General features: G+C 41.7%; 1 protein-coding gene across 1 annotated transcript in view; it reads right to left on the reverse strand.

Moving 5' to 3' along the window:
• ITGA9 (integrin subunit alpha 9) overlaps positions 1-27,644 on the reverse strand; it is a 288,835-nt gene that overhangs the window by 119,498 nt on the left and 141,693 nt on the right. The window contains exons 16-17 of the mRNA XM_074945393.1: positions 23,770-23,919; positions 7,777-7,853 (exon numbers count right to left, since the gene is read on the reverse strand). Of these exons, the coding sequence (XP_074801494.1) occupies positions 7,777-7,853; positions 23,770-23,919 (227 nt within the window). The remainder of the gene's footprint in view (positions 1-7,776; positions 7,854-23,769; positions 23,920-27,644) is intronic.

Below are 27,644 nucleotides of genomic sequence, written 5' to 3' on the forward strand. Positions count from 1 at the left end.
CAAAACTCTCATATGCAAACGTGAATGAAATGATTGTATCATTAAGCACCTATAAGAAATTACTCTTTTCACAGGTGCAAGAGAAATGCATACGAACTTGAGGGTTGATCCAACGCCCACTATAGAAGTCAGTAGAAGTCTTACCTTTGTCTTCAGTGGGAAAAGAATTAGGCTTTTTCTGGCCATATCCTAGCGGCTCATATGGACATTTTTTAAAATTTTCTATGGAGTTGGTTGGAATTTTTTTGACAAAACATTTTTCCATTGGAAAATAAAACTTAATAGAAATCAAAACATTTTGCCAAAAAGTATCAAATTCAATGAAGTTTGCAATGGAAAAGATTCTGAGGTCCAAGGTGGAGTCTCTGATCATTTCCAGAGATAAGACACACCTAAATCAAAACCTGACATTTACCATTTGAAAACAGACTTTTCAACACAATTGCATTTTGCAAAAACTTTTCAAAGATTCTGTTTTCATCCAGGTGAGGAACAAAAACAAAATTTCAAAACCTTGAAATTCTTCACATAACAGGACTATCGTTCCCCAAACATCTCCCGTGTTCTACACGTTTCATTTCACAATTCTGTATTTCCAATGTAAATAATTTACAGTACTAAAGAGTGAGAACAACAGGTATGTGTGGGAGGGAGGTAAATTTGGGTCTGTAATAAGAGCAGCAGATAGGGTATAAGCCAACATGAAAATAGCTTTGTTTCATTCTCCACACGGTTTGGTCTTGAGGGCAAATATAGAACTAGAAATATTCTAGCGGGTGAGCAATTCTAGTTCCAATGACAGATTAAGTGTAACTTTAGGTCATAGAATTAGATGGAACACAAGCTGCCTTTGAAATTTTCTCATGAATAATAATTATTTATATAGCATTTTTTTATCCACGGGTTCTTGCAGTCCTGTGTCTTTCCAAAACTGATTTACAAACTATACGTGAGCCAATTCAATCACCACCAGTGGGTAATGCAGCTGCCATCTGACAAGCCACAGCAACACTATTTTGTTCTATAAATAGTAATGCTACTATGTTTCCCATGGTACACAGATTGCCATTACAGTGACACAGCCATGCAGGGGTTCCTCTCTAGCGACATCTCTTAAGGAAGGCACCAGCCTATTCTGCTCTAAAGTTGCCACCTTCCTCCAATCTTTTGTTTGTTTGTTTTTCATGAGAGAGCCTATTTCTTCCAAAAACGTCTTTTCTGATACACAAGCAAAAGCAAATATTCTCCAGGACTTTTTATCTGTTTCCATTACATTCTAAATAGAGCCTAATGAGTATCATTACATTTGCTGAAGGACACCTGAGTGCCAGCAGCACTAAGTTAGCTCCCAACCAGTAGCCTGAGGGAGAAGGCAATCTTGAGACTAAATCCAGCCTACATGGGCAGAAGGATTTGCTGATTCAACACACGCCAATCATAGCTCACATACTGGGACAAAAAGAAAAGGAGGACTTGTGGCACCTTAGAGACTAACCAATTTATTTGAGCATAAGCTTTCGTGAGCTACAGCTCACTTCATCGGATGCATGAAATCTCCAATGCCTGCAACACATGCTAGATAGCATTTTCATATGGATTCAGGCACTCTTTTTTCAGTGGGATTCCTAGACATGTCATCTTTAGGTTTGCCCCGTGGAGACAGGCATATTCCCAAGTTCTTCATGGCTCAGTGCATCAATCTACGACCAGATAGGCAGGTATCACACCAGAACCTGAAGCCAGTTCAAGTATGTCAAACGAGATGTGTGTTCACATTCATCATCCTGCTACTCTGGCAACTTGTAGTTTTATCTTAAAGGGCCAGAGTGCTCTTTTCCTCATATAGAGTCAGGGGTACATAGATTCATAGACTTTAAGGCCAGAAAGGGCCATTGTGGTCATCTTGTCTGACCTCCTGCATAACACAGGTTGGAGAATTTCACCCAGCACATAATGGGGACACAGATGCACTTCAAGTTCTAAATGAGCAGTTACACAGAGGCCCAATGAGAGCACAAGACTTACTACCGAAACTTGATGGAAAAGACATTCTCTGCTGAGAAAACAGATTTCACTGTGTTCCTTTGAAACTTCTCATACTGTGTATGATCTATAATGACTATTTTCAATGCTAAATAATGTATTTTTAAAAATATATCAGGAGAAATGTTCTCTCTCTGTTGCAACTAGTCCACACATAAAAGTTATTGGCGTTTAGATTCAATATAACTGTTACAGTGGGTCTGTAATCTGCTTTTTAAATTATTACATTTTTAGTGCTGGTTGGTTGGCATGCATGGCCAGTTTCCTATTGCTATCCAAAAGGCTGTGGCCATAAAAATAAATTCTACTGCAAAATATTTTATTCCTGTTATCCTTAGGGTTGCATGTTGCGCTACTAGGATTGCCAAGGGATTTATATTGTATGTATACTATCAGCCCATCATTTTTTAAATGCAACCCTTTTCCGGATTTTGCAGTCTCCACAGTCAGTCACTAGGTCTCACTAACACAGCAATTCTAAGATGCTGGTGCAGAGACCCTTCCCAACCAAGATGTTAAAAGGTCATGTTTTTGTTTCTTTAGTTTAAGGAAAATAGATTTGAAGTGGGGTCATGTATGTAGAGAGGAGATACTTAGATGAGCCCAGCAAATTGCAGTCCTGTACCACTTGAGAATAAGACGACTGCAGTGGTGGAGTCATATCAAACATGCAGATGAAGGTATGATTTTACAGAAGCTTTATAGAGCTGGGGTCAAAGGAAGTAGACCACAAGGCCGACCACCAACGAGGTTGGAAATTGCAATTCTGAGGGATTTAAGAAGCCTAAATCCTCCCATATTGACTCTTGCTGAAGGAAGATGATTTGCAACAGGCGGTTCAAGATAGATGTCTTTTCTATGCTCGACCATGGCTACATCATAGCCATGTGTATCTGCTGCTGCACGTATGTAAAGACAGTGTCTCTGTGCCCTGGCCACTTTAAGTTCCCAACCACAGCCTCCATCTCGCCCAGTTTCTGTTTTCCCCAAGACAAAGAGTTGCAGCCAATGATTCTCAGTTCCCACTTCCCTATTTACTTGGAGTGCAGGCAGCCCCTTCCATGACTGATTCATCCAGGCCAGAACTTATAAAGACCCTCTGAAGTGACACTAACCGCACAGGCTGTGTTAAATTACTCTGGGAGCTAGAAAGCTGCAATGGAGGAGCGGGGGAGGATCTGTCTATGATCCGTAGCCTCCAAAATGATCTCCTTTCTATTTAGTACAACTGATTGTCTCTTCTCTGCCTCAATGTACAGGACTTTACCCAGGCCCTCAAGACACGTTTCTGAAGATGTTCTATAATAACCTTTCAGTTTATTTCAGGCATTAGTGAACCCGTTCACCAGGCCCTACAAAGAATATTGTTCATGCCCAGACATGAAATCAAACCCAAAAGTTTTTGAAATGGTTCGAGTTTTTCCATAGTTTACCATCTTCAAGCACTCTCCCTGCATGTGCCGAGTCCCATCCCCAGTGGAGGGCCTTGATATATGCAGTAGCATCGTTTCCAAGTGTACTGCACCTGACCCACATGCAAAAGCAGTCAAAAGTAGAACATGCCACAAACTTAGCATCATTTCCAGCTTAAGACTATATCTATGCTTACCAGTAGATCGGCACTGCTGTGATCGATGCAGCGGTGTCAATTTAGCGGGTCTATTGAAGACCCACTAAAAATATAGATTTTTTTGTTACATAACTGCATTCAAAAACAAAACAATGTAAAACTTCAGAGCCTACAAATCCACTCAGTCCTACTTTTTCTTCAGCCAATCACTAAGACAAACAAATTTGTTTACATTTACAGGAGTTAATGCCGCCCTCTTCTTATTTACAATGTCACCAGAAAGTGAGAACAGGCATTTGCATGGCACTTTTGTAGCCAGCATAGCATGGTATTTACGTGCCAGATATGTTAAACATTCATATGTCCCTTCATGCTTCGGCCACCATTCCAGAGGACATGCTTTCATGCTGATGACACTTGTTAAAAAATATTATGGGTTAATTAAATTTGTGACTGAACTCCTTGGGGGAGAATTGTATGTCCCCTGTTCTGTTTTACCTGTATTCTGCCATATATTTCATGTTTTAGCAGTCTCGGAAGATGACCCAGCACATGTTCCCAAAATGAACACCACTTTCACTGCAGATTTCACAAAATGCAAAGAAGGTACCAATGTGAGATTTCTAAAGATAGCTACAGCTCTCAACCCAAGGTTTAAGAATCTGAAGTGCCTTCCAAAATCTGAGAGGAACTAGGTGTGGAGCATGCTTAGAGAAGTCTTAAAAGAGCAACACTCCAATGTGGAAACTACAGAACCTGAACCATCAAAAAGAAAGTCAACCTTCTGCTGGTGGCATCTGACTCAGATAATGAAAGTGAACATGTGCTGGTCCACACTGCTTTGAATGGTTATCGAGCAGAACCCATCATCAGCATGGACGCATGTACCCTGGATTGGTGGTTGAAGCATGAAGGGACATATGACTCTTTAGTGCACCCTGGCACATAAATATCTTGTGACGCTGGCTATACCATACGAATGCCTGTTCTCACTTTCAGGTGACACTGTAAACAAGAAGCAGGCAGCATTATCTCCTGCAAATGTAAACAAACTTATTTGTCTGAGCGATTGGCTGAACAAGAAGTAGGACTGAGTGGACTTGCAGGCTCTAAAATTTTACAATGTTTTATTTTTAAATGCAGTTATTTTTGCACATAATTCTATATTTGTAAGTTCAACTTTCATGGTAAAGAGTTTTCACTACAGTAGTTGTATTAGGTGAACTGAAAAATACTATTTCTTTTGTTTTTTTACAGTGCAAATACTTGTAATCAAAAATAAATATAAAGTGAGCACTGTATACTTTGCATTCTGTGTTGTAATTGAAATCAATATATTTGAAAATGTAGAAAACATCCAAAAATATTTAAATAAATGGTATTCTATTATTGTTTAATCGTGCAATTAATCATGATTAATTTTTTTAATCGCTTGACAGCCTAGTTTGGAGGTAGTTGATTTTTTCAGTAAACGTCAGCAAACGTCAATTGTACTGTACATGCATACAAACCAATGAAAATATATTTCCATTGATGACCATCAAAATTCACAGATAAATCAAACTCTAAGTTTGCCTAAGGAAAATTACTTAGTATATTTTGACATGCCTTGTTGACAGTTAAATTCTGCTAAGCCTAAATATTGAACAAGGGAAGATAATCTGTACCCAAAGCATCTTAGTCAATAAAAAGCTACAAAGAAATTCAGAGCAGACCTGCTGGCTCTTGCCAACAAGCTATTATTTTTGTTTCTTGTTACCTAGTTCAATATGCTTGTTAAGCGTATGCCATCTAGGGGTACATTTCCAAAGTACTGGATGACGTTTTTACTCTGTAGTTCTCACTGGGTCAAATTCATTCCTTGTGTAGCCCCAGAACAGAGTTGGTGTGTGGTATGTCACGGTATAATGGTGATCACTACAATTAATTCTCATGATGGTAACCTAATCTTTGAGAGTTAGATGTTCTACTTAGAAAATTTGCACTATGTGATGTGAAACAAAACAATGTACTGTAAAGCATTTAGCACTGTGTATACCTTATGACTCTTAAGTGCTGAGGTTACTGAAAAGCATTCAAACCAGAAATATTTACAATGAGAAACTAATGGACTTCCACTTATACCAATTTTTTTACATTGATGGAACTGTATAGACATAAATGGAGCAATTTTTCCAGTGTACATGAGAACAGAATCAGGTCCAAAAATGTCTAGTACAAAAAAGCAATGATCCTGTAAATACTTCAATTCATTCTGGTGTATAAGCACTGGAAATGACTGAAGGTCTGTAACAACTTCTGTTACGTAGACAGGAAGAATTACAAAAAAAAAATGCTTATATACCATCTTTCAGCATATGGCATTGTGTGTATGAGAAATTAGTCATACTATACAGGATAGGCACCTTTCCCAACCTATGCAAAACCAGAATCCAGAGTAGCCTTTGAATTTTAAACAGACAATAATAATACATATTCTAATTTCTTTAGATGGAAGAATGTTATAGGTGTTTTCTAAAAACAGAAAACGGACAGTCTTGGAGATTAAACACAACAGCAAATCAACAGAATATGTTATCTATTTGAAGACATCCTGTATATTTCAAATAGTAACTCAGAGATGAACTAAAATGAAGAACTGAGAGGTTTGATCAGCACTTGCTGTATCAATGTTGTCTTGTATTAGAATACCCTACACTCGTTTTACAGTCATGGTTTTTATTGGTTTAGGGGAAATCAACAGCTTATTTTTCAAATAATAAAATTAGGCTTAAATCTAGACAGCTGAAGGAACTAGCAATCCCCCAAACACTACTAACTATATTGCTTATTGCCATGACTTCAGAGGACTGACTCATAGCAAGTAAGTGTCTTCAGGATTTGTCCCCTAGTTTTCTGGATTCTCTCTGGTCTGAAGAATAGGGGGGGAAATAAAACACAGTTCTCCAGTGTGCATTTTGTACACCTCTAACATTCTGTATAAGGTAACAAGTCCAGGTTTGGAGGGTGGGGGGTAAAAGGCAAACTGCAAGCTTGGAATCCATAGCTTGAGAACCCAATCCAACTCCCAGTTAGTCAATGGAAATACTCCTGCTTACTTCAATGAGAGCTGGAGCTGGTCATAGTTTCTCAGAGTTTGCTTTCAGGGTTTTGGTTCAGGCCTATCTCTAGTTACAACTATAAAACACTGTAGAGTTGTGCAAAATACTTTTAGATCTGCTGACTTTGCTGTTTTTGACTTATTCTTTCCGGCCTGAGAGCTAAGGGTTTCACAGACAACATCTGCATCAAACAGCAAAACACCTGAAACATGGTTAAATACTTCAGATCAGCATTTCACTCCCTAAAAGCATGCTAAAAATGCTAGGAAAAAGGAAACAGAAGTGATACATAAGGTTCACCTTTAACCTGAAAAAAATCCAGAAATGAAATAAGCACATCCTGACCAAGCAATACAATATGCCTTTTTCTTGGATCATAAGCCAAATGAGACAAAAGAAAAACCTCACATCAGTGCCACTTGGCAAGTTTTACCATGTGAGATGAAAAGTGGAGTTAAAAGGAAAAGCTATCTAAATATTGACAAAATGATTGTGAAACTGACAAATGAAGACAAATAATTCTGCAGAGACTACAAATTTATGAAATTAAAGGGAAGTAGGATAAAATTTTAACACCACAAAGGATTTTATGACATTTGCAATATTTTGAGATTTTTTTAAACAAATTTTTACTAAGGAAAATGGAGATGCTTCACACAGCTTTACTTTGTCATCACCTTCTTTGAGAGGCGGCATGATCTAGTGGAGATGGCATTGGACAGAAAACCTATGCTTTGACACTGACCAACTATGGGACTTAAAACAAGTCACTTCATATTTCTGTGCTTCTAATTCCCCTCCCCGCCTTTGTCTGTTCAGATTGTAAACTCTCTCAGGCAGTGACTGTTTTGGGCATGCACAATACCTAGCATAACAGGGGTCTGATCTCAGTCTCTCTCTAGGTACTATCATAATATAATTAATAATAATCTGCATGTCGTGCAAGAAGTTGCATATATAAGGTGTGGATCTTTACATTGGGTTTTCACTGTGCCCTTAATTAAAATCAATTACATAAAAGTATGTACAAGAAAGAACAAGAAAAAAGTTTAATTCACTCACCTAGACAGCAATAATTTACCCTGAAGTTTCAAATCAGCAGCACAATCATCTGATTGACAATTCCTCTCAAAAATAGTCTGTGAAAAACAGAGGAGAAAGCTATTATAGTGGGGGACTCTGGTATAATCAGACTCCTCTTCCCAAAGCAATGTATTTCAGTAAAATTAAGAACACTTGAAGGTCATGATACAAAGTACTGAGGAGCGAAGTTCAAGCGATTCAGAGGCAGTCAAATCTTCTCTTTATCTAGAGCTCTTAGACTCTGTCAGACTGAACTGGAAAGCTCACCAGAAACAGACTCTCATGGCTTTTCTTCAGCGCATTCCTGTTTCTGGTCAGGCTATAATGACATCCTAGCCCATATTTTTGGCACTCCTGTTTCTGGTTCCAAATAGTATGAATGAAAAATATATATATATAAATGTGGAAAATAATTGAACGAAACTCTTTCATAACCCTGGGAAAGACTTGGGTTGGTGTAGAGTTTGAGCTACCAGGACATATTCATCAAACCAATTCACTCATCTATAAACAAAGTAAAATTTTACCCATTTGTCATCATGTTGTTTATACTAGGAAAATACATCATTCCTTTAAGCAAAGCATGCAATTCTGACTTTCAAATTACTGACCATTAAAATAATGCCAGAATAACAGAACTACAGTCAAGCCTCTTGAATGTTTGTAAAACCCACTGAGTTGACAATGCAGCTATCAAATTAAATGGATTGGGAAAATGAAGAGAGGAAAAGGACCAAGGTTCTGCAGCACTGTGCATGGGCACACAAAGCTTCAGTGGCAACAGAGATGGCACCTTTCCACTAGGTAAGCAAAGGGGCAGGCAGGAGAGGGTACTTGCTTAAGAATGCCACATTCCCCTAAGTGTGGCCAAGTACAGCTTGCTGGCAATTCTCCACATCTAAATGTGGAAGTCAGTGGTCAGTGTATTGGGGATATGACAGGAGCATGTCCACAGTGTCCGACAACAGCATGGATCCATTGAGTCTGTATCCTGTTAAGAGATTGGGGGAATATGATGACTACTTCTCCCATTGCTTAGAACAGAGACCACTGCCCAATTGCACAGACAACCAGGCCATTTGGGGCAAAGGATTCCATCTCCCTGCATTTTACACATTTCACAACCTCCAACCACTTAAAGACAAAGATCCAAAAAGAGGAACTCAAAAAATTATTCATGCAGGACACTTAAAATGCTTGGGATTTCCTTTAGTGTAAACAACATTTTCTGGTACCTCAGTCCCATGATACATTATTTCTTAAGTAAATAATTTTCAACAACAAATGTAAGGGTACATAGGATTTATGTGGAAAGTATGGAATTATGGGACTAAGATGAGCTGTGGCCCGCAAAATGAGGTACAATCGACTGGCATGTCCCTCTAATCCTCAGAGAAAAAACATTTTCCATGGGTTTTGCTCCCCTGCTCAGAATTTGGCCCTAACTGCTGATGTGTCTAAGTATATTAAAGGTGGTTTGAGCTCTCAAGGAAAAAGGAGCGTTAACTGTAAAATCATCTCACCCTACAGTTTATTTTTTGTATATTGTATCTCTGTAAAATTCAGTAACTTACTAAAAACGTGCCGCATGTCCAAATATATCAGGTGTATTTTAAAAATATAGCATTTTAAGTAAATTTAAGGAACTGGGTAACAATCCCAGACTTTTGTTATTACATCTGTGGGCTTGGTTCTTCAAGTCAAAAGAGCAGGTACTAAGTTTCCTACAATTATTGATCAGATAAATGGTTGCCCATTTAAACCACTCAAACCTAAAGTGTAGCAGATGCCTAACTACCTTGCAAACATTAGTAACATTTTCTTATGCCAGAGAAACTCAAACCAACAGGAGTTAAATGCCAGGCGCATCTTCACAGGTATTGTAGTACTGGGGAGGGAGAAGGAAAGATGGTCCAAGCTCCCCAACACAGAACTGTGCAGAGGTGACCCCCTTCTCCTGCGGGGGGGGGGGGGGGGGGGCGGGACACTAAGACCTATGCAGCATCTTTCCCGCAAGTCACGATGGATTAGGAGGGAAAAATTTCCAGTGAGAAACCAGCCATGGGAGCCAGGGAAAATTTAAGCTGGCTGGAACAGACAGAAGCAGCTTCGGCAGGTTGCAGTTGCTGAGGAGCTGGGTGGCTTTTGTGGAAATCTCATTGAAATTGACATGTTCCCACAGAATGTGTCAATTTCAACAAATTGGCATTTCCCAGCAGAAAAACACTCCACCGGAAAATTTCCAACTAGTTCTAGTATTTCTCCTCATAACACCCCTCTGAGGTAGGGCAGTGCTGTTATCCCCATTTTACAGATGGGGAACTGAGGCAAAGAGTGATTTGCCCAAGGCCTCTCAGGAATTCTGTGGAAGAGCAGGGAAATGAGCCCAGCTCTCCCAAGTCCCAGACTAGTGCCCTAACCAAACTCCATGTTACTTTCAAAAAACAGAATAGGTACTTAACCGTGGAGTCCTGGCCAATATACCAGTTCCTATAAGCAATGTGCAGTAGTTCGGGATGAACCAACCAAGCTGGATAAAAACAAGGATGGACTGGAACCTTGAGCTAGCCAAACTTTTGTTTAGAAGTTTGAGAAAGGTCACGCTCTTTCCCCTCTTCCCTTTCCCAGTTACTTATCATTTCTGCGTATGTCTCTGTACTTCCTAGTTCTACAAACAGAAGTGGAACGACTTAAATATAGCACCATGAGAAAGTCTGTGTTTGTAGTATTTCTAGCCAAACCTGAAAGAGAAAATATCACAAATCTTGCAACAAATAAAAACATAAAATAAATGAATTCTTGTGAGATCTCAACCCCCAAGAAATTCAGATAAGCATCTGGAAATCTGGGGCCTTCTCCAAAATAAGCCCCAAGCCCTAAAAATTCTTGGTGTTAGGTTTCAGAAAGAGCTGTGTCCTTCCTTCCTTCCTTCCTTCCTTTCAGGGCAACTGGCCAGCTAACGTGGGAGTCTTGAGGAGAATGGGGAGAAAAAAAGGAGTAACCTCTCAAAACCCAACCTTTTCATTTAGTTTAGATCAGACAAAGGTCAGTTCATTCAGAACCAGATTCTGCGACCGTTACCCACTTTGAGCCAACACACCTTGTTCCACATGTAGTCCCATGATGCTACTCAAGATGAGTAAAGGTAGCAGAATCCATCCTTCAGTGACTGGAAATTCAATCTAAATTTTTAAAAATCAGGCCATGTATGTAGGCGCCTAAATGTGGCCCTTATAAGCCTAATTTTAGGCCTCAATTTTTTTAAATCTTGGCCATAAATTTTCAATTTGCCCTTAAAAGCAAAGCTATTAGATTGAAATATCTACTGATCACAAGGTAAAGTAGTAGTTCCTGAAACCACCCAGCCACCCTCCGCTTCACCGGACTGTTTGTGGAACTTTGGCAGTCTGACTCTTGCTCACATGCTCAGGGTCTAACTGACTGCCATATGTAAGGTTGGGAAGGTGATCAGGTGGGTCATTTGCCAGGACCATCTGGCTATGTCCCACCTGATCATTTCCCTGTCACTGAAGGAACTTTAGGCATTGGTGTACCTCAGTTCCTCTTATTTTCTGCCTGTGGCACATAATAGTTTAATTTCCTGAGTACTGTAACAGTTTGGTCTAATTTTGGTTGTTGGGTTTGTGTGTGAGTGCTCAGTGGTGTTGGTGGCCTGTGATACACAGGAGGGCAGACTGATCTGGTGGTCCCTTCTGGCCTTAAACTCTATGTCCCTATGATAAACTTGTCTATTAAATCAAATATCCCATAGAGTCAGGTGCAAAAGCCTGAATTCAATTCCCTCAAGAAAAGCAATTAACGTTCCTGAAAGCCTTCCAGGATTTAATTACATGCACTGGCTAAAATAAGAACAAATTATTTAGAGAATATGTCTAGGAAAATATTCAAGCAAATTCAATCCAGGGGAGTGAACTCCACAGGGGCTATAAATGATCAGAAGAATCCTCCTATTAAATAAAACAGCCAAGTCAGAACAGTGTGGGTGGCGGGTGCGGGGAGGGGAGGGAGAGGGGTGAAATCAGCTAGGGAGCTCGCCCAGGGCTCCAGGTGTTCCCATGAAGCAGTGTTACACAAAGAAAAGAGCTTCACATTTACAACGGGTTAGCATAGGAAAATGGGGTGGGGGGGGAATGGCCAACAATTATTATTTTATTAAGCTAAAGCATATAAGAACTTCTCTAATTGGGGAAAAGTGGAGGGAAATGAATTTGTTCAGTGAATGTACTGAGAGGAAAATTCTGTACCTAAGGCTCAGTACTCATATACTACCATTTATCATATCTTCTAAAGCCAAACACAATCATTTCTCCTTTCCACAAAAGCTGGCTTTGGATTTCAGCAGGGCCTTGCTTTGTATCCTTTGATGAAGCAATAATATATTAAACATAGACATATCTACCTAACAACAACAAAAAGATAGAAAACTGGACAAACAAGAGGAAGAGGTGCTCTCCAAGGAAATTAGCTGTCTGGAAAAAGCTCCCTAACCAAAGCTGCTATCTAGCAATTAGTAAGTATAAATCATCAAGCAAAAATGTATCTTCATGTTCTTCTGGACCAGATATGGACTGGTCACAGAGCTTGCTTATACACACCAGATGGGTTGATCATAAATGAGGTTAAGATTTTGACAGCGTTATTTTTAGTAAAAAAGTCACGGACAGGTCACAGACAAACAAAAATTCACAGAAGCCTGTGACCTGTCCCTGACTTTTATTAAAAATAACCGTGACAAAATGGGGTTGACAGGGGGAGGACTGAAGCCCGAGCTGGGGGGAGGGGGGAAGCGAAGAGACCCCGAGCCCCACTGAGGAAGACGGGGTCCAGCACCCGTCACCCATGGCGGCTGGGAGCTCCGCGGTCCTGCCCACTAGCTGACATCTCCGGCCTGCCACCCCGGGGTGGGAAAATGTCACAGAGGTCTCTGAAAGTCATGGAATCAGTGATCTGCCAGGTATGGCTGAAGTTCATTTAAATAAGGTATTTTATGCACAGTGACACCTAGCTGTTGAGCATTATGCTACAGTTTTGCATTCCATTACATCCCCCCTTTAATTTCTATATTCCTACCATTTACAATGTTTACACCATCACACAGTCTTTGAAGGTCGGTACATATCAGTCTGTTAAGCAGTTCTGTATCATACCAATTTTCCAATTACACAACCTGAATGTGTAAGAAGTGGTCATCTGGCTGTCCATTAGGTGCAACGACTAGCTGTGGTTGGTTTGGAATCCTTGAGTCGTCGTTTTGTTGTTCTGCATCTGTCATCTGTAGAGTTTGCTCTGCTGATTGTTGTTTCTGAGGAACACAGTGTAGATGTCAATGATTTCTGTTGAACTCTCCACTGTTGTTCTCAATTACATATGATCTGGGTACCAACTTCTTTTTCTTCATGACAGCAGGAGTTGTCCATCCTCTTTCTCTATCCAATATGACATGAACCCAGACACTGGTTCTAGACCTAGCAGTTCTCTGAGAGATAACCGTTGTAAAAGTATGTGTAAGCTGTTAGTCTTTTTATCTGATTTGGCTACTGTTTTCATGTCTGGCCACTCTGGAGACAGGTTCTTTTGCAAAGTTGGATCAGTCATTCTGCGTTGTCTTCCCATCATAAGTTGTGCTGGACTACATCCATTAGCTGCTTCTGGTGTTGATCTGCTGCAGGAAGTTCTTGGCTGCCTGTACACCTCTCAGCCTCTCCACTGACTTGTGGATAATGTGAGATGTTACTAATATGATCAAAATCATATTTCATTTGGAATCATTTGAATTCTGCTGAAGTAAATTGTGGGCTATTGTCCATCACTAATTGTTCTGGAATACCGAAGTGAGCAAAAGTGTACTTAAGTTTCTCGATAGCACTGCGACATGTTATGTCTTTCAAGTACATTACTTCTACATACCTAGAAAAATAGTCCACGACTACAAGTTATGATATCCCCGGAATCTCCATAAATCTGCAGCTAGTTTCTTCCAAGGATCCTCAGGAACAAGTGTTTGAACACTGTATGGTACAGAATTGTCTCAAGTTGATTTGGATTGAATCTCTTCTCAAAAGTCCAATACCATCAAATCCTCTGTCAAGTTCTTCCATCTTTCTCACTAGGCCCATCACAGCAGCCATGAGGAGGCTGAGAAGGTTGTCTGTCTTTGATCATGTGCACTCTGAATGCAAAGGTTTTGTCCTTGTAAGAGGTTTCTGTGATGAACTGGCTCATGCTGTTCTGCATACCTCCAGGGCTAGCCCATGGGCTCAGTTTGGGGGAATGTACGGGGAGCATTACCCACCAAACAGAATGGACGTGTGGGGTGGGGGGCGGAGGGGAGGTCATGCAGGATCACGTGCCACTTCCCCCCACCCCATTTCCGTGAGCAGTGAGCTGCCCTGCAGGGCTTGCTTTGGGAGGGGAGCTCTGTCCTTCCCACGCTGTGCCTCCCCTCTGCCCCCGGCACGTTTCGGCTTGCGGGGAGCGTGACAGAGCAGCTTTTTCTCTGTGCTCCAGGCCCCTGCCTCAGCAGCTGGAAGCTGCCTCCTGTCTCCTAGTGCCTGCTTGTTGCCTGTACAATGGTGAGTCGGGGGGGGGGGAGGGAAAGGGGGAGAAAGCAGGGTAAGGAGGGTGGGGTGGGGCAAGAAAGATGGGGAGAAAAGACAGTGGGATAGGGCAGGGGGAAGAGAAGGGGATGGGATGTGGTAGCAGACAGTGGGCAGAGGAAGGGGGAGGGGATGGGGAAGAGAAGGGGATACAGGAGTGGGCGTGGGGGAAGCAGGGCCCCAGGCATGTGGCATCCCCTCAGCAGCAGTAGCAGCCATAGCAGGGAGGTGTCCGCAGCAGCACCAGAGCAGCGACATCGCTGCAGCAGCCAGGGCTGGAGTGGCCGCCAGCAGCAGCTGGGGCTTCCCCGTTAAGCCAGCCCATCACCTCCCCCCCCGCCCCCAGCACCAGCAGCCCAGGTACCCACTGCAGATGGGAAGAGAGAGCGCCAGTGAGCCAAGGCAGGGACACCAGAACAGGGGAGGGGGGCCAAGGCAGTGCGATGGGGGGAGGAGCAGAAAGGAGGGGTGTCTTGGGGGGAAGAGGTGGTGCAGCGGTGGGGCCTCAGGGAGAAGGGGCAGCATGAGGCGGGGGCTCAGGAAGAAGGCATGAGGGCAGAGGCTGGGGGCGGGACAGTGCGGCATGGGGGGCGTAGCCATGGTTCGGGCACCTGTGGACCCCCCCACACACACAAACACACGTTTAGGGCACTTCTGCAGCTCCTGAGCCAAGGAAACTGGCTTCAGCATGCACATGTGTGAGCATGTGTGTTTGCACATGCGCTTTACTTTCACCCCTGCCGGGGGGGGGGGGGGGGGGCAAGTCCAGGGACTTACCGGTACGGGGCTGGGCTGTGGCCAGCTCTGGCCCCCGGAAGGGGCAGGGCTGAGGGAGGTCAGAGCCAGCCCCAACCCACCCTGTACTGGCAAGTGCCTCCTTCCCCCTCCCCAGGGTAACAGCAGCAGCCGGGGGCTCTGGCAGCGGTTTAAAGGGCCCTGGGTGGTAGCGGCGGCTGGAGCCCTGGGCCCTTTAAATCGTCCCCAGAGCCCCGCTCCTGCTTCCCCAGGGCTCCGGCAGCAGGGCTCCGGGGATGGGGCTCCGGCTGCCACTAACGCCCCAGGCCCTTTAAATCGTCCCCGGAGCCTGCCGGAGCCCTGGGGAAGCGGCGGTGGGGCTCCGGGGACGATTTAAAGGGCCCAGGGCTCGGCCACCGCTACCGCCCCGGGCCCTTTAAATCGCCACCCCAGCCCCGCCGCCGCTACCCCAGGGCTCCGGCAGCGGCGCTCTGGCAGCAATTTAAGGGGCCGGGGGCTCCAGCCGCTGCTGGGAGCCACAGGCCTTTTAAATTGCGCCTGGGGAAGCCGATCCACCCTGGTACGGCGCACCAGCTCTTGCCAGTACACCGTACCGGGGCGTACTGGCTTACTTTCACCCCCCCGCCCCCAGCAATATAGCAATCAAACTATACCTATGGGCTAGCCAGAGCTGTGTCAGGTGACTTCAGCTCTGGAAGGGGTTGAAGGTGATTGTATGTCCCTTCTGAGATGACTGTAATGTCAGCTCTCGAGCCAATTTTAAAGTCAATGTCTTGCCACGAATATTCAGTTTCTCTCTCCAGGCAGGTTCTATGTCATCACAAGTGATAGATCCCAGAAACAATAGCTCTTGACTGTCTGCAATATGAGTCAACTCCCTAACTGCTTTGGTGTGGCAAACAGCTGCAAAATGTCCATATTTCATGCATTACACACTGTATGCCTCTGGCTGGACATGCATCATCTCTTGGGATATGACTTTTTCCACACCTTATACATGTAGGTTGGACTTTGCCCCTCTTAGTCTGGGAATTCTCTCTCCCTGCCTCAGGGATTATGTGCTAATGACTTTTAATACTTAAGTGTCTGTTCACAGTTTCTAAGCTAGTTTCAGGTCTTTTCAAATTGCTCCTGCCTTTTGTTCTGACTAATTCTGAGTGCTTTGCTTTCCGTATAGCTGTGGCTTGGGTTAAATTGCTCTTCAGCTGTAGTTGTTGTGAAAGGTTATCATCTGTTAACCCAATAACCAGCCTGCCTCTGATATATTCATGTTTTGCATTCCTAAAATCAGTTTTCAGCCAATGTATGCAGAGCTCTTGTAAAACATTCAACATTTTCCCCCTGGTTCTTGAATTTTTGGGAGAAAACTGCTTTTTCATAAACCACAGTTCTCTGAAGTATAAAGTATACATCAAACATAATCAGAACCCTTTTGTGGTTATCTTTGTGGCTTGTCTTCAGTAAAGCCAAAGGATTTAAAGATATGCTCTTCTTGTTTCCCCGTAGCACAAATTAAAGATGATACCTATATCTCCCTAATTTCTTTGTGGAGTTTGATTGCAGTGTTAAGTCTGGGACAGTATTGTTTCTAGTCTGTCCATTCTGAAGGTTTCTCAAAGCTGAAATTTTCTGAGGCATTAAAGAATGGCATGTTGAAGAGATCTTGCACCCTTTGTTGCTTTCTTCCTTCTGTTTCTGTTCTTAGTTAACTCCTGCACCTCTGACTGGGGTATTTCCAGACTCCACAGTTCCTTGCTTATACTGTGATATCCCCAGCAAACGGCATTCTGCCTAACCAGGCCTGCTGTCTCTCTCTCCTCAGAAACAGTACATAGTGTAATTGCCACAGTTAAGTTACCACACATCTTTCCAAACGAGCATATTTAATTCTTAAGGTAAAATTGTAACAGAGAAAACATATTAAAAACAATAAAAGAACCTACACACGTTAATAAGGTTACCAAAGATCACCCCCTTACTCAAAACACAGGCTCTGGCCGATGAACTGTCCTTCAAACTCCACCCCCAAACTTACAGGGCCGAAGGAGGCCAAATTCCTTCCAACCCTTCCCAAAGGATTGGGCCCCCCCTTAAAAATCACCTCATAAATCCTCACAGTAAAAATTTTCAGATACCCAGATAAAGTTCAGCGGATTCTTCCCACAATGCCCTGGAAAAATTGTGCCGCTCTAGGTGATTTAAATCCTGTACCCTAATATGATGAGATCATGTTTTTGTCTCCCTGCACACACACATAGTACGGCTGAGCATGAAGGCTATTGTGCCTGGTCTAGCCCTGTGGCTCCCAACCTGCGGCCCAATCAGCACAATGCTGCGGCCCATGTGACATCCTCAAGGCTGTACAGGTAGTATTGGATGTGGCCCACAATGGTAAATAGGTCTAGCCCATGGCCCACTGGTCTAGCCCATGGCTGTTCAACCTGGGGGTCATGAACAGGCATCATGGGATCTCCAGCATGTTGCCATTTCCATATTGATAAATGGGATGAGGGTCCAACAATGGAAAACCACTGGCCTCGCCCATCATTACATGAGAATAAGATTACCAAAATATGCATGTCATGCGCTGCAGTCAGTGACCTCCATTAATTATTATTTACGTTCGTTAACTAATAGCAGACATTTCAAAGCTACAATAGAGCTGGACACCTGCTGTTCAAATTCAGCTCTGAACTGGAATCTTTCCCTTTTTTTCCATTCAGAAAAGAACAGGCCAATTCAGTCTCAGCCTGAGCCAGTACATACTCAGGGTGGAGTCCTTTTTAGTTTTCCTGGAATGGACAGTGCCCAGTCACTGCCAGTTTAAGGTGGATACTGACCACTGAAACCCATGTCTGCAGAACAGTGGAAAGTCAGATAATTAGAGGTGGGTGGGACTGACTGCTTTAGGAATCCCACACAACCAAGGGGAAGATATTTTTAATTGAGCCAGGGGAGAAGCTCCTGGAGCAAAAGGAACCTTTGACTGAGATCTCTGCAACAATAAGAGTGGAACAGAGTTCTGCAGCCTATATAGTGAGGAAGGATGCTGAGGATATTAGCCTGGAACTCAGGTGACCAGGGCTCAAGTCCCTATTCTGCCACAGACTTCCTAGGAGACCTTGGACCAGTCACTGAGTCTCTCCATGTCTCAGTTTCCCATCTGCACAATGGAAACAACAGTACTTCTCGCCTACCTTGATGGGGAATTGCAAGGATAAATACATTAGTATCTGAGTGCCTCCCAATCTTATTTTATAGTAATGCAGGCCATAAAAGTACCCAATATAGATCATTCTAGTCTCAGGCATGACCTACTCTTTAGGCATTAAACAGTTTTCTTCACTACAGAAAGATATGCCAAAAACAGACAGCAAGGAAAACTTAGTCATATTGCTGTGGAGCTCCAGAGTGGCAGACGTCAAATACTGTAGCTGACCAATAAAGCCACTCAGGATACTATCTGGTACTGCCATTGTTTTGTCCCCAGTACAGGAAACGTTTGGGTTTTCAAAAAAAATGTCATCATTCACACAAGAGTCTCGTCTAATCCAGCTCAAAGAAAATTCCTCTCTGCCTCACCACTGAGTTTCATCACACTGTCTAATGTATTTATGTTTAACGACATTGTTCGTTTTTTTAATACAAATATTTGCAAAAAATAAAGTTCTCAAATCACTTTATAAAAGGTGGGCTTTTATTAATAACCCCATTCTAGAAAAGGGGAAATTAAGGCACACAGAGGTTCAGCAACTAATCCAAAGTCCCATCATGAGCAAGTGGCAAATTAGGAATAGAGTCCTGGGCCCTGGACTCCAAGTCATGTACTCTACTACCCCACCTATCTTCATGACTCATGAGCTGTTTTGCTTAAGACAGTTCCTGAAATCTAGAGACATTTGTGTACAAGGCATCAGCTTGGTGGTGAGAGTACAAATATGATGTATCCATTCACACTATAGCAGGTGATTTCATTACACTATTTAAAATAAACTGGGACTTAGCATACCACAACTTAACTCCTAAACGATAGAGGGGGAGATTTTTTTTCCTCCAGGGCATGGAGGTAGCAGAGGATAAGAAGGGGCAACAAGGAAGCTGGTGGAAGGAAGGGAGGCTCCTGAAGTCTTCAATGCGTCAACTATGGGGGAAAACAACATTCTTTGCTTCCCCTCCCCAAATCAACCTGTCATGGATTTTATGTTTGAGAGAGAATGAATTAGCTAACCACTTCCAACCCTCGCAATTGGAATCTTCTCCATTTAATCAGCAGCCACCTGACAATTCAACAAGGTATCTAGATCTAGACCCACACACACACATCTATTGCTTTTGCTACCACAACCTATATACTATACCAACCACAGCTTTTGCTAAGCATCTATACATACAAACACACACCACACAAAGTATCTACAAGTCACCACAAAATTAGATGTTAGCCTCTGTGCCATGCAGTCCCTTGGGCCAACTTAATTACATTTTACTTCATTTTGCAAAATCAGAGCCATATTTGAATCACCTACCAAATGTCCAATATAGTTCATCAGAACAGCCTCACACTTTCATGCTTTGTCAAGGGCAATTTTTAGCTAAGATTCATTTGCTCAGACCCATCTGAAGTTACTACTTTTAACGACATGGTGATCTTGTGTCAGGGATAGGGATGGGTGCACCCTCCCATGCAGCTCATTTAAAATCCCTCCTTGTTTTTCATTCAAATGTTTTGTAGTGCCTAGAGCTAAGGTTAGTCACTTTTAGACATAAATGTGAATGAATAAATAAATACATTTCATACAAGATACCCATCAATGTGTTCATTTAATACCATAGCTCTGTTTAAATGATAGTCAACACATCATTCTCCCACACAGAAAAAAATAACTTATGGGACAAAAAACTTCACAAGCTTCCTCATGGGATTATGCCATCAGATTTCCATGCTTGTCACTGATGACAGTTACACATGAAGCCTCCTTTAAAGATGATTCCACAATATACCTGAATTTCAAGGAAAAGTTAATACAGCTTGAGGGGGTACTAAATGTATAGCCAAGAGACCATCCTCAGCAAGATGGAGGGGGGGGCGTTATTGTACTGCCATATGACCCCTTTCTGCATGGGCAGTGGAAGAGCTATGTGCGGACAGGCTCTTAATGTGCAGAGGAGATCACAGCCCTGAAAAATAAACCAAACACCCAGTGGAGGTGACCACTTAAACTCAGCAAAAAGAACAGGAGTACTTATGGCACCTTAGAGACTAACAAATTTATTTGAGCATAAGCTTTCGTGAGCTACAGCTCACTTCATCGGAAGCTTATGCTCAAATAAATTTGTTAGTCTCTAAAGTGCCACAAGTACTCCTGTTCTTTTTGCGGATGCAGACTAACACGCTGCTACTCTGAAACCTCTTAAACTCCCTAAATCTGATTACGTGAATACACATCTGGCTCAATACACAAATCCAGCCACAAGTGGATGTTCGCAATGACTTGTGGCACCAAACAGATCTAGCAGAAGCAAAGCAGATTTCTCAAAGATGGAAGTTTAAACCCCTCTCTCTCTCTGCTTCCAATCATATCTCCTCTACTCCACTGACTTACTACATCAGAGTCCTTTGTTTACTTTTGCCCATCTCAGTGCAAATAAATTTTTCACTTCGCTGGCAACTTGAATTATTTCAGGTGGAACTGAAAATTTTTTAAAAAAATTTCAGTAAAACAAAACATCAGAAAAAAATCACTTGGAGTCAAAATGAAAATTTAAATTTAAATTTCACATTTTTATATAAAATTTTAAAAAATTTTAACAGCAATTTTGAAAAGAAAAATATGAAACCTTTTGTTTAAACAAATGTCAACATGTTTCATTGTGACATTTTGCGTATTTATTTTTAGATTGAATTGAAACAATTCAGCAAAATTGACAAGAATTCTCAACATGTATTGTCAGTGCTGCCCAATCTGCATCTTTTGCCGAAAAACACTTTGGCTAAAAAGATTTGTCCAGCTCTACTTACGCATTTATTCACAAAAATAAGTCATCAGTACTGATTAGAAAACAGCAATTTACAATGTCTTTTTTAAATGACAGTAATAATATCTTCTATTTGAAAATGTCAGTTTTGACTAGGTTGACAGAATCATGATGATTTTATTCAGGATTTTTGAAAACCAGAGGTCACTGTCCATATAGTATCTAATTACCACAGTGATTGGCACTAATATTACTTACACTTACACACACACACACCCTATTGGCCTACATTTTCGAAAGTGACTTTGGATGCTTCAGTTTTTGGGTGCCCAACTTGTTAAAGGGGCCTGATTTTCAGAAAGTGCTGAGTATGCACCTTCTGAAAATTGGAGTCTTTAATGTGTCTCAAGTTCAACTTCCAAAAGTTGAGGAACCCAAAGTCACAAGTTCCTTTGAAAAAGTAGGTCCTTTCATTAGATTAGTTTGATATTACCCTTACTATTATCCTACTTGGTTTTCAAAGATCATTTGTAACTGGGACATGATACAATTTTTTTTAAGGTTTCAGAGTAGCAGCCGTGTTAGTCTGTATTCGCAAAAAGAAAAGGAGTACTAGTGGCACCTTAGAGACTAACCAATTTATTTGAGCATAAGCTTTCGTTAATTTGGTTAATTTTTTTTAAGTTACACTGCCGTTCCTAAAGGCTATTCAGCAGGATTTGATCACTGAAACTGACATAGCAGATCTGAAACACAGCCCCATTTATCAGCTGAGATCACCCTAACTTCAAATCTTTATCTTCCTCAATTAAGAGATCCAACATCTGGAGGGCACATGGGAAGGGACTGTTAAACTAGCTCTTTTTTCCCCATCCAAATTGCAGCAGAAAACAAGTCAGGAAAATTCTCGAAATGTTTTTTCTTTCTGTGCTTCATAATCTGTATATCTAGCTATTTTAATACTGATCTGACACTGCATCCCAGCGCCCCCGGGTTAGACCTGACCTTCTCATGTTAAATGCAGGTTTTAAAAAAGTGTAACTTAAATAAGCGATTCAGTTTTCAGCCACGCTGTATGTGAAAGAGCTCTCTACTATGCAACTAACTCCCACTTTATATCTGCAAGAGTACAATATGCACATATTGGCCATGCAAAGCCCCTTTACAAAAATATTTCTAAACAACATTGGAGTTAATTCAATTTTTTAAATTAACTTTTCAAAGTAAAATGCACCTATCTGAATACTGTATATCCATAAATTCAAGCGCTAAAGGCCAAATGGTAGATCAAGTCAAAACACACATTTATGTGTTGCAAAGAACGTATCTTTGAATATTTTAGCTAACTTTTAGTTCAATGCCTTTTTAGTTCAATGCCTTTCAACACAGGGGCCTGCAGATCTGAGCACCATGAAAACTTCAAAAGCATATCATCATTATTATTAGTCAGAAGGAAACGTTATGCATGACAATGCATTGCTGAATATATAGTTTGTGATAAAGTTTCCAATAGGTTAAAACCAGGTCTGACAATCCATTGTTAAATGCCTAGAATGCTGAGAGGCTTCCAGATAAAACAAGTGTTTTACATTGAATTACCTGCCATTTATCATGAGAGCATAACTCTATGAAGATGTTTGTAAAGGATCTTAGCTTTCTAAAGAAAGAGTATTTGAAAACTAAGAGGCTTCTCTTATTCCCAGTGAGGCTAATGTAAAAAGTCCGTTTGCACTGAATGGGAGAAGGATTGGGCCATACCAATATATGGCTACATGTGACTTTTGCTGAAGGAAGTCCACCATTGTCTAACCAATGCAGCATGGGTAGGGATAACAATTGTGGGGAGCAAACAGTGGCTGCCAGTGTTCTCTACACCACAGAGGCAATATGGTGCTGCTCCTCCAGAGGATACAGCAGCTTTAAGTGATCTTTAAGTGATCTTTAAGTGATCTTTGCACCTTCCCAATCCCTGGCTGCTTTGAGGGCTGAAGATCCCCCGGCATAACTTAGACAGCTCTGAAGTTGTGTCTAAATTACAGCCTCCCTGGAATCTCCTGACAGGGCTGCCACCGGCAGCCTCACTTCAGACACGCCCCTCAACTCCTAGGGCTTGTTAGGGGGTTTTCAGAAAGCAGCCTTACAGCGGTCTTCTGTGCTGCCTGTGAAAAGGTGAAAATCCTCCCCTGGCAGGAACCAGGGCTTTTAGAGCCCCTTTTCACCATTCCATCTCTTTTACACAGCATGAAGGGGCCGGAATTGGGGGGGGCGGGGTGTAAAGGATCTCACCCCCATGTTATCTAAAGTCACTCAGAGCAGGTCTACAAAACACGGTAGAGCTGCCGTGATACTAGCAAAAGAAAGAAGGAAAGACAGACCTTAGTATGGACAAATGTCTCTCCAGCAGCATACACTTACCCACCAAAACCTAAAATCTGAATTGAAGTAATGGAATGATTTAGGCAAAATGACAAGCTTTGACAACAGTAACACTTCCAGATTGGCGATCACTTCATGTGTTTAATTCTGTTGCCAATTCAGAATAGATAACACATCTCTCTCCTTTACTTGGAACAGAGTCATGGAGAAGTGGGGCGGGGAGGGGGGAGAACCATCAAGGCCTGACCTGATTTCTCTGAGCTATCTTCTTTCCCTTCTTCCAGCGGAGAATGGGCTTGAGAGCAGGTAGTTCCTTCTCTTCCTTTCCCATCACATGTTCCCCCAGACTGTATGCTGCTTCAAACACAATTGGGGATATCACATCTTTGACTCGTCTCTGTAAAAGGAAATGAACAAGAGAATTATTTGCCTGTGACCATCTCAGTAAAAGCATATGTGCACAGGTAAGTAGCAAGAAAGAGAACAGCACATTCAGAACTTATATTAAGATGATGCTGGGAAAGGTAGCTGGCATCTACAGGCAACCCATTCTTTTCATTGCCAAAAATTAATTGATACATTCTACCAGAACTAGGTGGAGGATCAAAACAGTTATAGCACCATGAAATAGGGCTTCATGGGCTAAATCCTTGTTCTACTGAAGTTTGCTACTCACTTCAATGGAATCAAAATTTGCACTTAAGAAAATACATAAATCAGGCCATTTGGGTGGAACCTAAGGACCTGACGTTAAGAATGAAACATATGGAATCAAACCATACATTTTGTGATATTCAGGGGCTTTCAGATCCAGGGCTTTGGGTCTGTGTCATCTCTATTTAAAACCTGTCAGACGCAGAGGCAGCACATCTGTAATGCTGACTGCTCCCATCAGAAAGAGAAAACTTTGTTTTGGCCATGTTGGGAAAATAAGTGGACAGACAGGGCTACAAATGTGAAGGCTTCACAAGTGCAGTGGTGGAAATTTCATCTTTCACACAATGCCCTGAAATCGACCTTAGCCTGGCAGAAACACCACCTCTGGAAAGAGAGAGAGGGGGGTGATTCAATTTCCTTAACCACTGAGTTCTTGGCTTTACTACAAAAAAGACTTGCCAGTTGTATTAAACTGTGCCACACTACTTATGTTTGGAGGGGACAGCGCCTTAATATGGATTGCTTTCCCTTCAGCATTAAACCAAGGCTACCAAATTCCCGCCCCCACCCCTTGACACTACATACAGAGCCTGAATTCTGTTTTCTGTGAAAAGGTAGGATTAAAGGTTCTTTACCATACTATTTAATATAGTTTTCGGAAACCAGACTTCTGAATATCTGTATGTAGAGAAACGGCGAACATCCCAGATTTTCATAGCCAAATATTTCTCTTGAATGTTTAATTAAAATATTAGTTATGAATTTGATGCATATGAAACTGAGGAAATAAATACACTCCCTTGAGCACATGTAAGCAAAGCTTAGAGACAGGCCAAGTTTCCAGTCCTGACCAGCAAGTGGTAAGAGGTCTTTTCTGAATAGGGGCTGCCAATAATGACAAATGATGTAGCTCTGTGACGCGATTAGCTCTCCAGAGGTGAAGCGCCAGTGCGCTAACCCAGCATTCCAAGTAGCCTATTCAACATCTGTTTCAAGGCAAGCATTAGTGCTTTGCAAATCCTTTGACTGGAACCCAGAAACCTCCTAAAAATCACCTCTGAGTTTAGATTCTAGCCAAGCTCACAAAGTATCAGTTCATATCCACAACCATTAGGGACCCGGGTGGATGGGCATTCATACAACCTACTCTACTGTACATCCAAACCTCCAATAAGATCTGCAATGGTTGGTCCACTACCAATCCCTACAAGTATCCCCTGCAGAGTCAGGTTACAGTAACCTAAACTGAGGCTGTAAGCTCTTTGAGGCAGGGACCATTCCTTTACTTTCTCTGTAGATCACCATGAATGCCTATGGTGCTATACTGTATACAAAATGTTAAATAATAAGACTGCCAAAACCTGCATGGCTAATGGAGTTCTAATAAATACCACATATATAATATCTCTTAAAACAATATTGCATGAACATACAGGCACACTGTATACACATTTAAGAAGGTAAAAGGAGACTATACGGAATAAATCCATATTGTAACAGCAAAACACAAATTCCCAGCCAAATCACCAATCTTACTAAATTGTACTCAACCACCTATGTAAACATACACCAATTAACAGCACAGGTAATGGGATAAAACCTATATTTCTTCCAGCCCTACTAATACAATATGGCAAAATCAAGTTCTTAATGACCACAAAACATTAACATGAACCTTGAGGGTCCAATCCAATGCCCTTTGAAGTCACTGGAAATATTTCCGTTGACTTAAGTGGATGTTGAAGTGTGCCCTTATTGTTCATTGAGGTCTCTTTCTGCTTTCTTTCAGTGATGAAATTGTGACTTCCAGCAGCTAGATTAATTATGTGTGGATATTCCCTCAGCACCGCCCCGGGGAAATACATTTCACATACCCACTTGTCTTTAATTAAAGCTGATAGAGTGAATCCTGCCCAGCTATTAATTACACCACCTGTTCTGCTCTTTCTACTCATATTCTTACAGAGACACTAAAAAGATCTCCTAGAGGATACTTCCATTTAAAACACAGCAAGAAAGCAATTCTCTCCTCAGATTCTACATGTATTTTTCTAGGACATAACTACATAATGATGCTTTGAAAAATGTGACCAAAGTACATTAGAAAGATTACTGTTCTTGGATTTAATCTCACTTTGCTCCTCCACTTTGGTACAGCTGAACATTTCATTCCTGGCACTTGAATCATACACGCATGGCACACACCCCAGGTTCCCATTAAGCCCCAAGTGATTCTGATTTCTAAAGGAAACTTGGAAATTTTGATGACAGGTTCGAGGAGAATGCTCCAAAGCCCTTAAATCAAATCAGCTTCATTTTTGTTACTTTTTTAATAACTTCTACAGCTCTACTTTCAATTATTTGTTAACAAAAATCAGGGCCACAAGCAGCTCTGTGGCTTTACCATTTTTCACCACGACACATCTATGCTGAGAAAGTATCAAAAGGCACGGCCATTTTTGCAACTTGAAAAGCACTGCTGACAAATCACAGCCTTTAAAAAAAAATCCAAAAAGTTTCAGTGGACATCAAAACCACAGTGATAAACAGGGCTTCAACGGTGTAACTGGGATTCAGAGAAGCAGCAGCAGCAGAAATATCTAGGACTTCTGTTTGTTGGTGTTTATTAATTTAATTTTTCAGGGTTTATTTTTGAGTTGTGTGTAGATGTCCAAAAAATGGGGGAGCTCAGTCTTTGTTTATACTGTAATGAGCAATGTATACTATAGCATGTATTACAGTATATATGGCAATGAGTAATCTCTTTGTAATGTTCCTTAGTGTGCTTTAACACAGTACTCTTTCAAACAGCACTGCATTAAAGCACACTAGGGAATGTGTTTTTGTGCACATGAGTGTATATGAACCAATTAATGCGCAACATGTCAGTGTGCTTTAGAAATCACAACCCCATATCCACATTACTGCTCTGTATAGACAAATAACCACTTTTGTTGTTTATTGGACAAACACCAATTTCATTGTTTTAAAATCAGTGGGGTTTTATCAGTGTTTATCGGTTAAAAACTTAATCGCAATCACAAGTCCTATAGTTAAAAGGATACTTAGCGCATACATGCACACACAAATGGTATGTGCAAAACCACCTGGAATCCTGGGTAAATATGGATGTGGCTAGCCCATGCTGAAGCCAACACTACCGTGGTTTTACTGCTACTTGTATCCGAGATAGCTAGATTAAAGCTAGCTCGGGTATGTCTACGTGACCTTCCATAATACACCATGACTGCAGTATAGACATACCCACAGTTAGACTGTAAACTTTTGGGGCCAAGGACAATCTCTTCATTATATGTATGTACAGTGCCAAGCACAATGGGGTCCTGGCACTACTACTAATAGCTCTTCATTTCTCTGCTTACTGATACAGCACTGAATATTTAAAGCTCTATACAAAAATAATCTAGTAAACCCTAAAAACAAAGCTAGCTCACTATCATTAGC

The sequence above is a fragment of the Natator depressus genome, chromosome 2, assembly GCF_965152275.1.
Source record: "Natator depressus isolate rNatDep1 chromosome 2, rNatDep2.hap1, whole genome shotgun sequence".
NCBI lineage: Eukaryota > Metazoa > Chordata > Testudines > Cheloniidae > Natator > Natator depressus.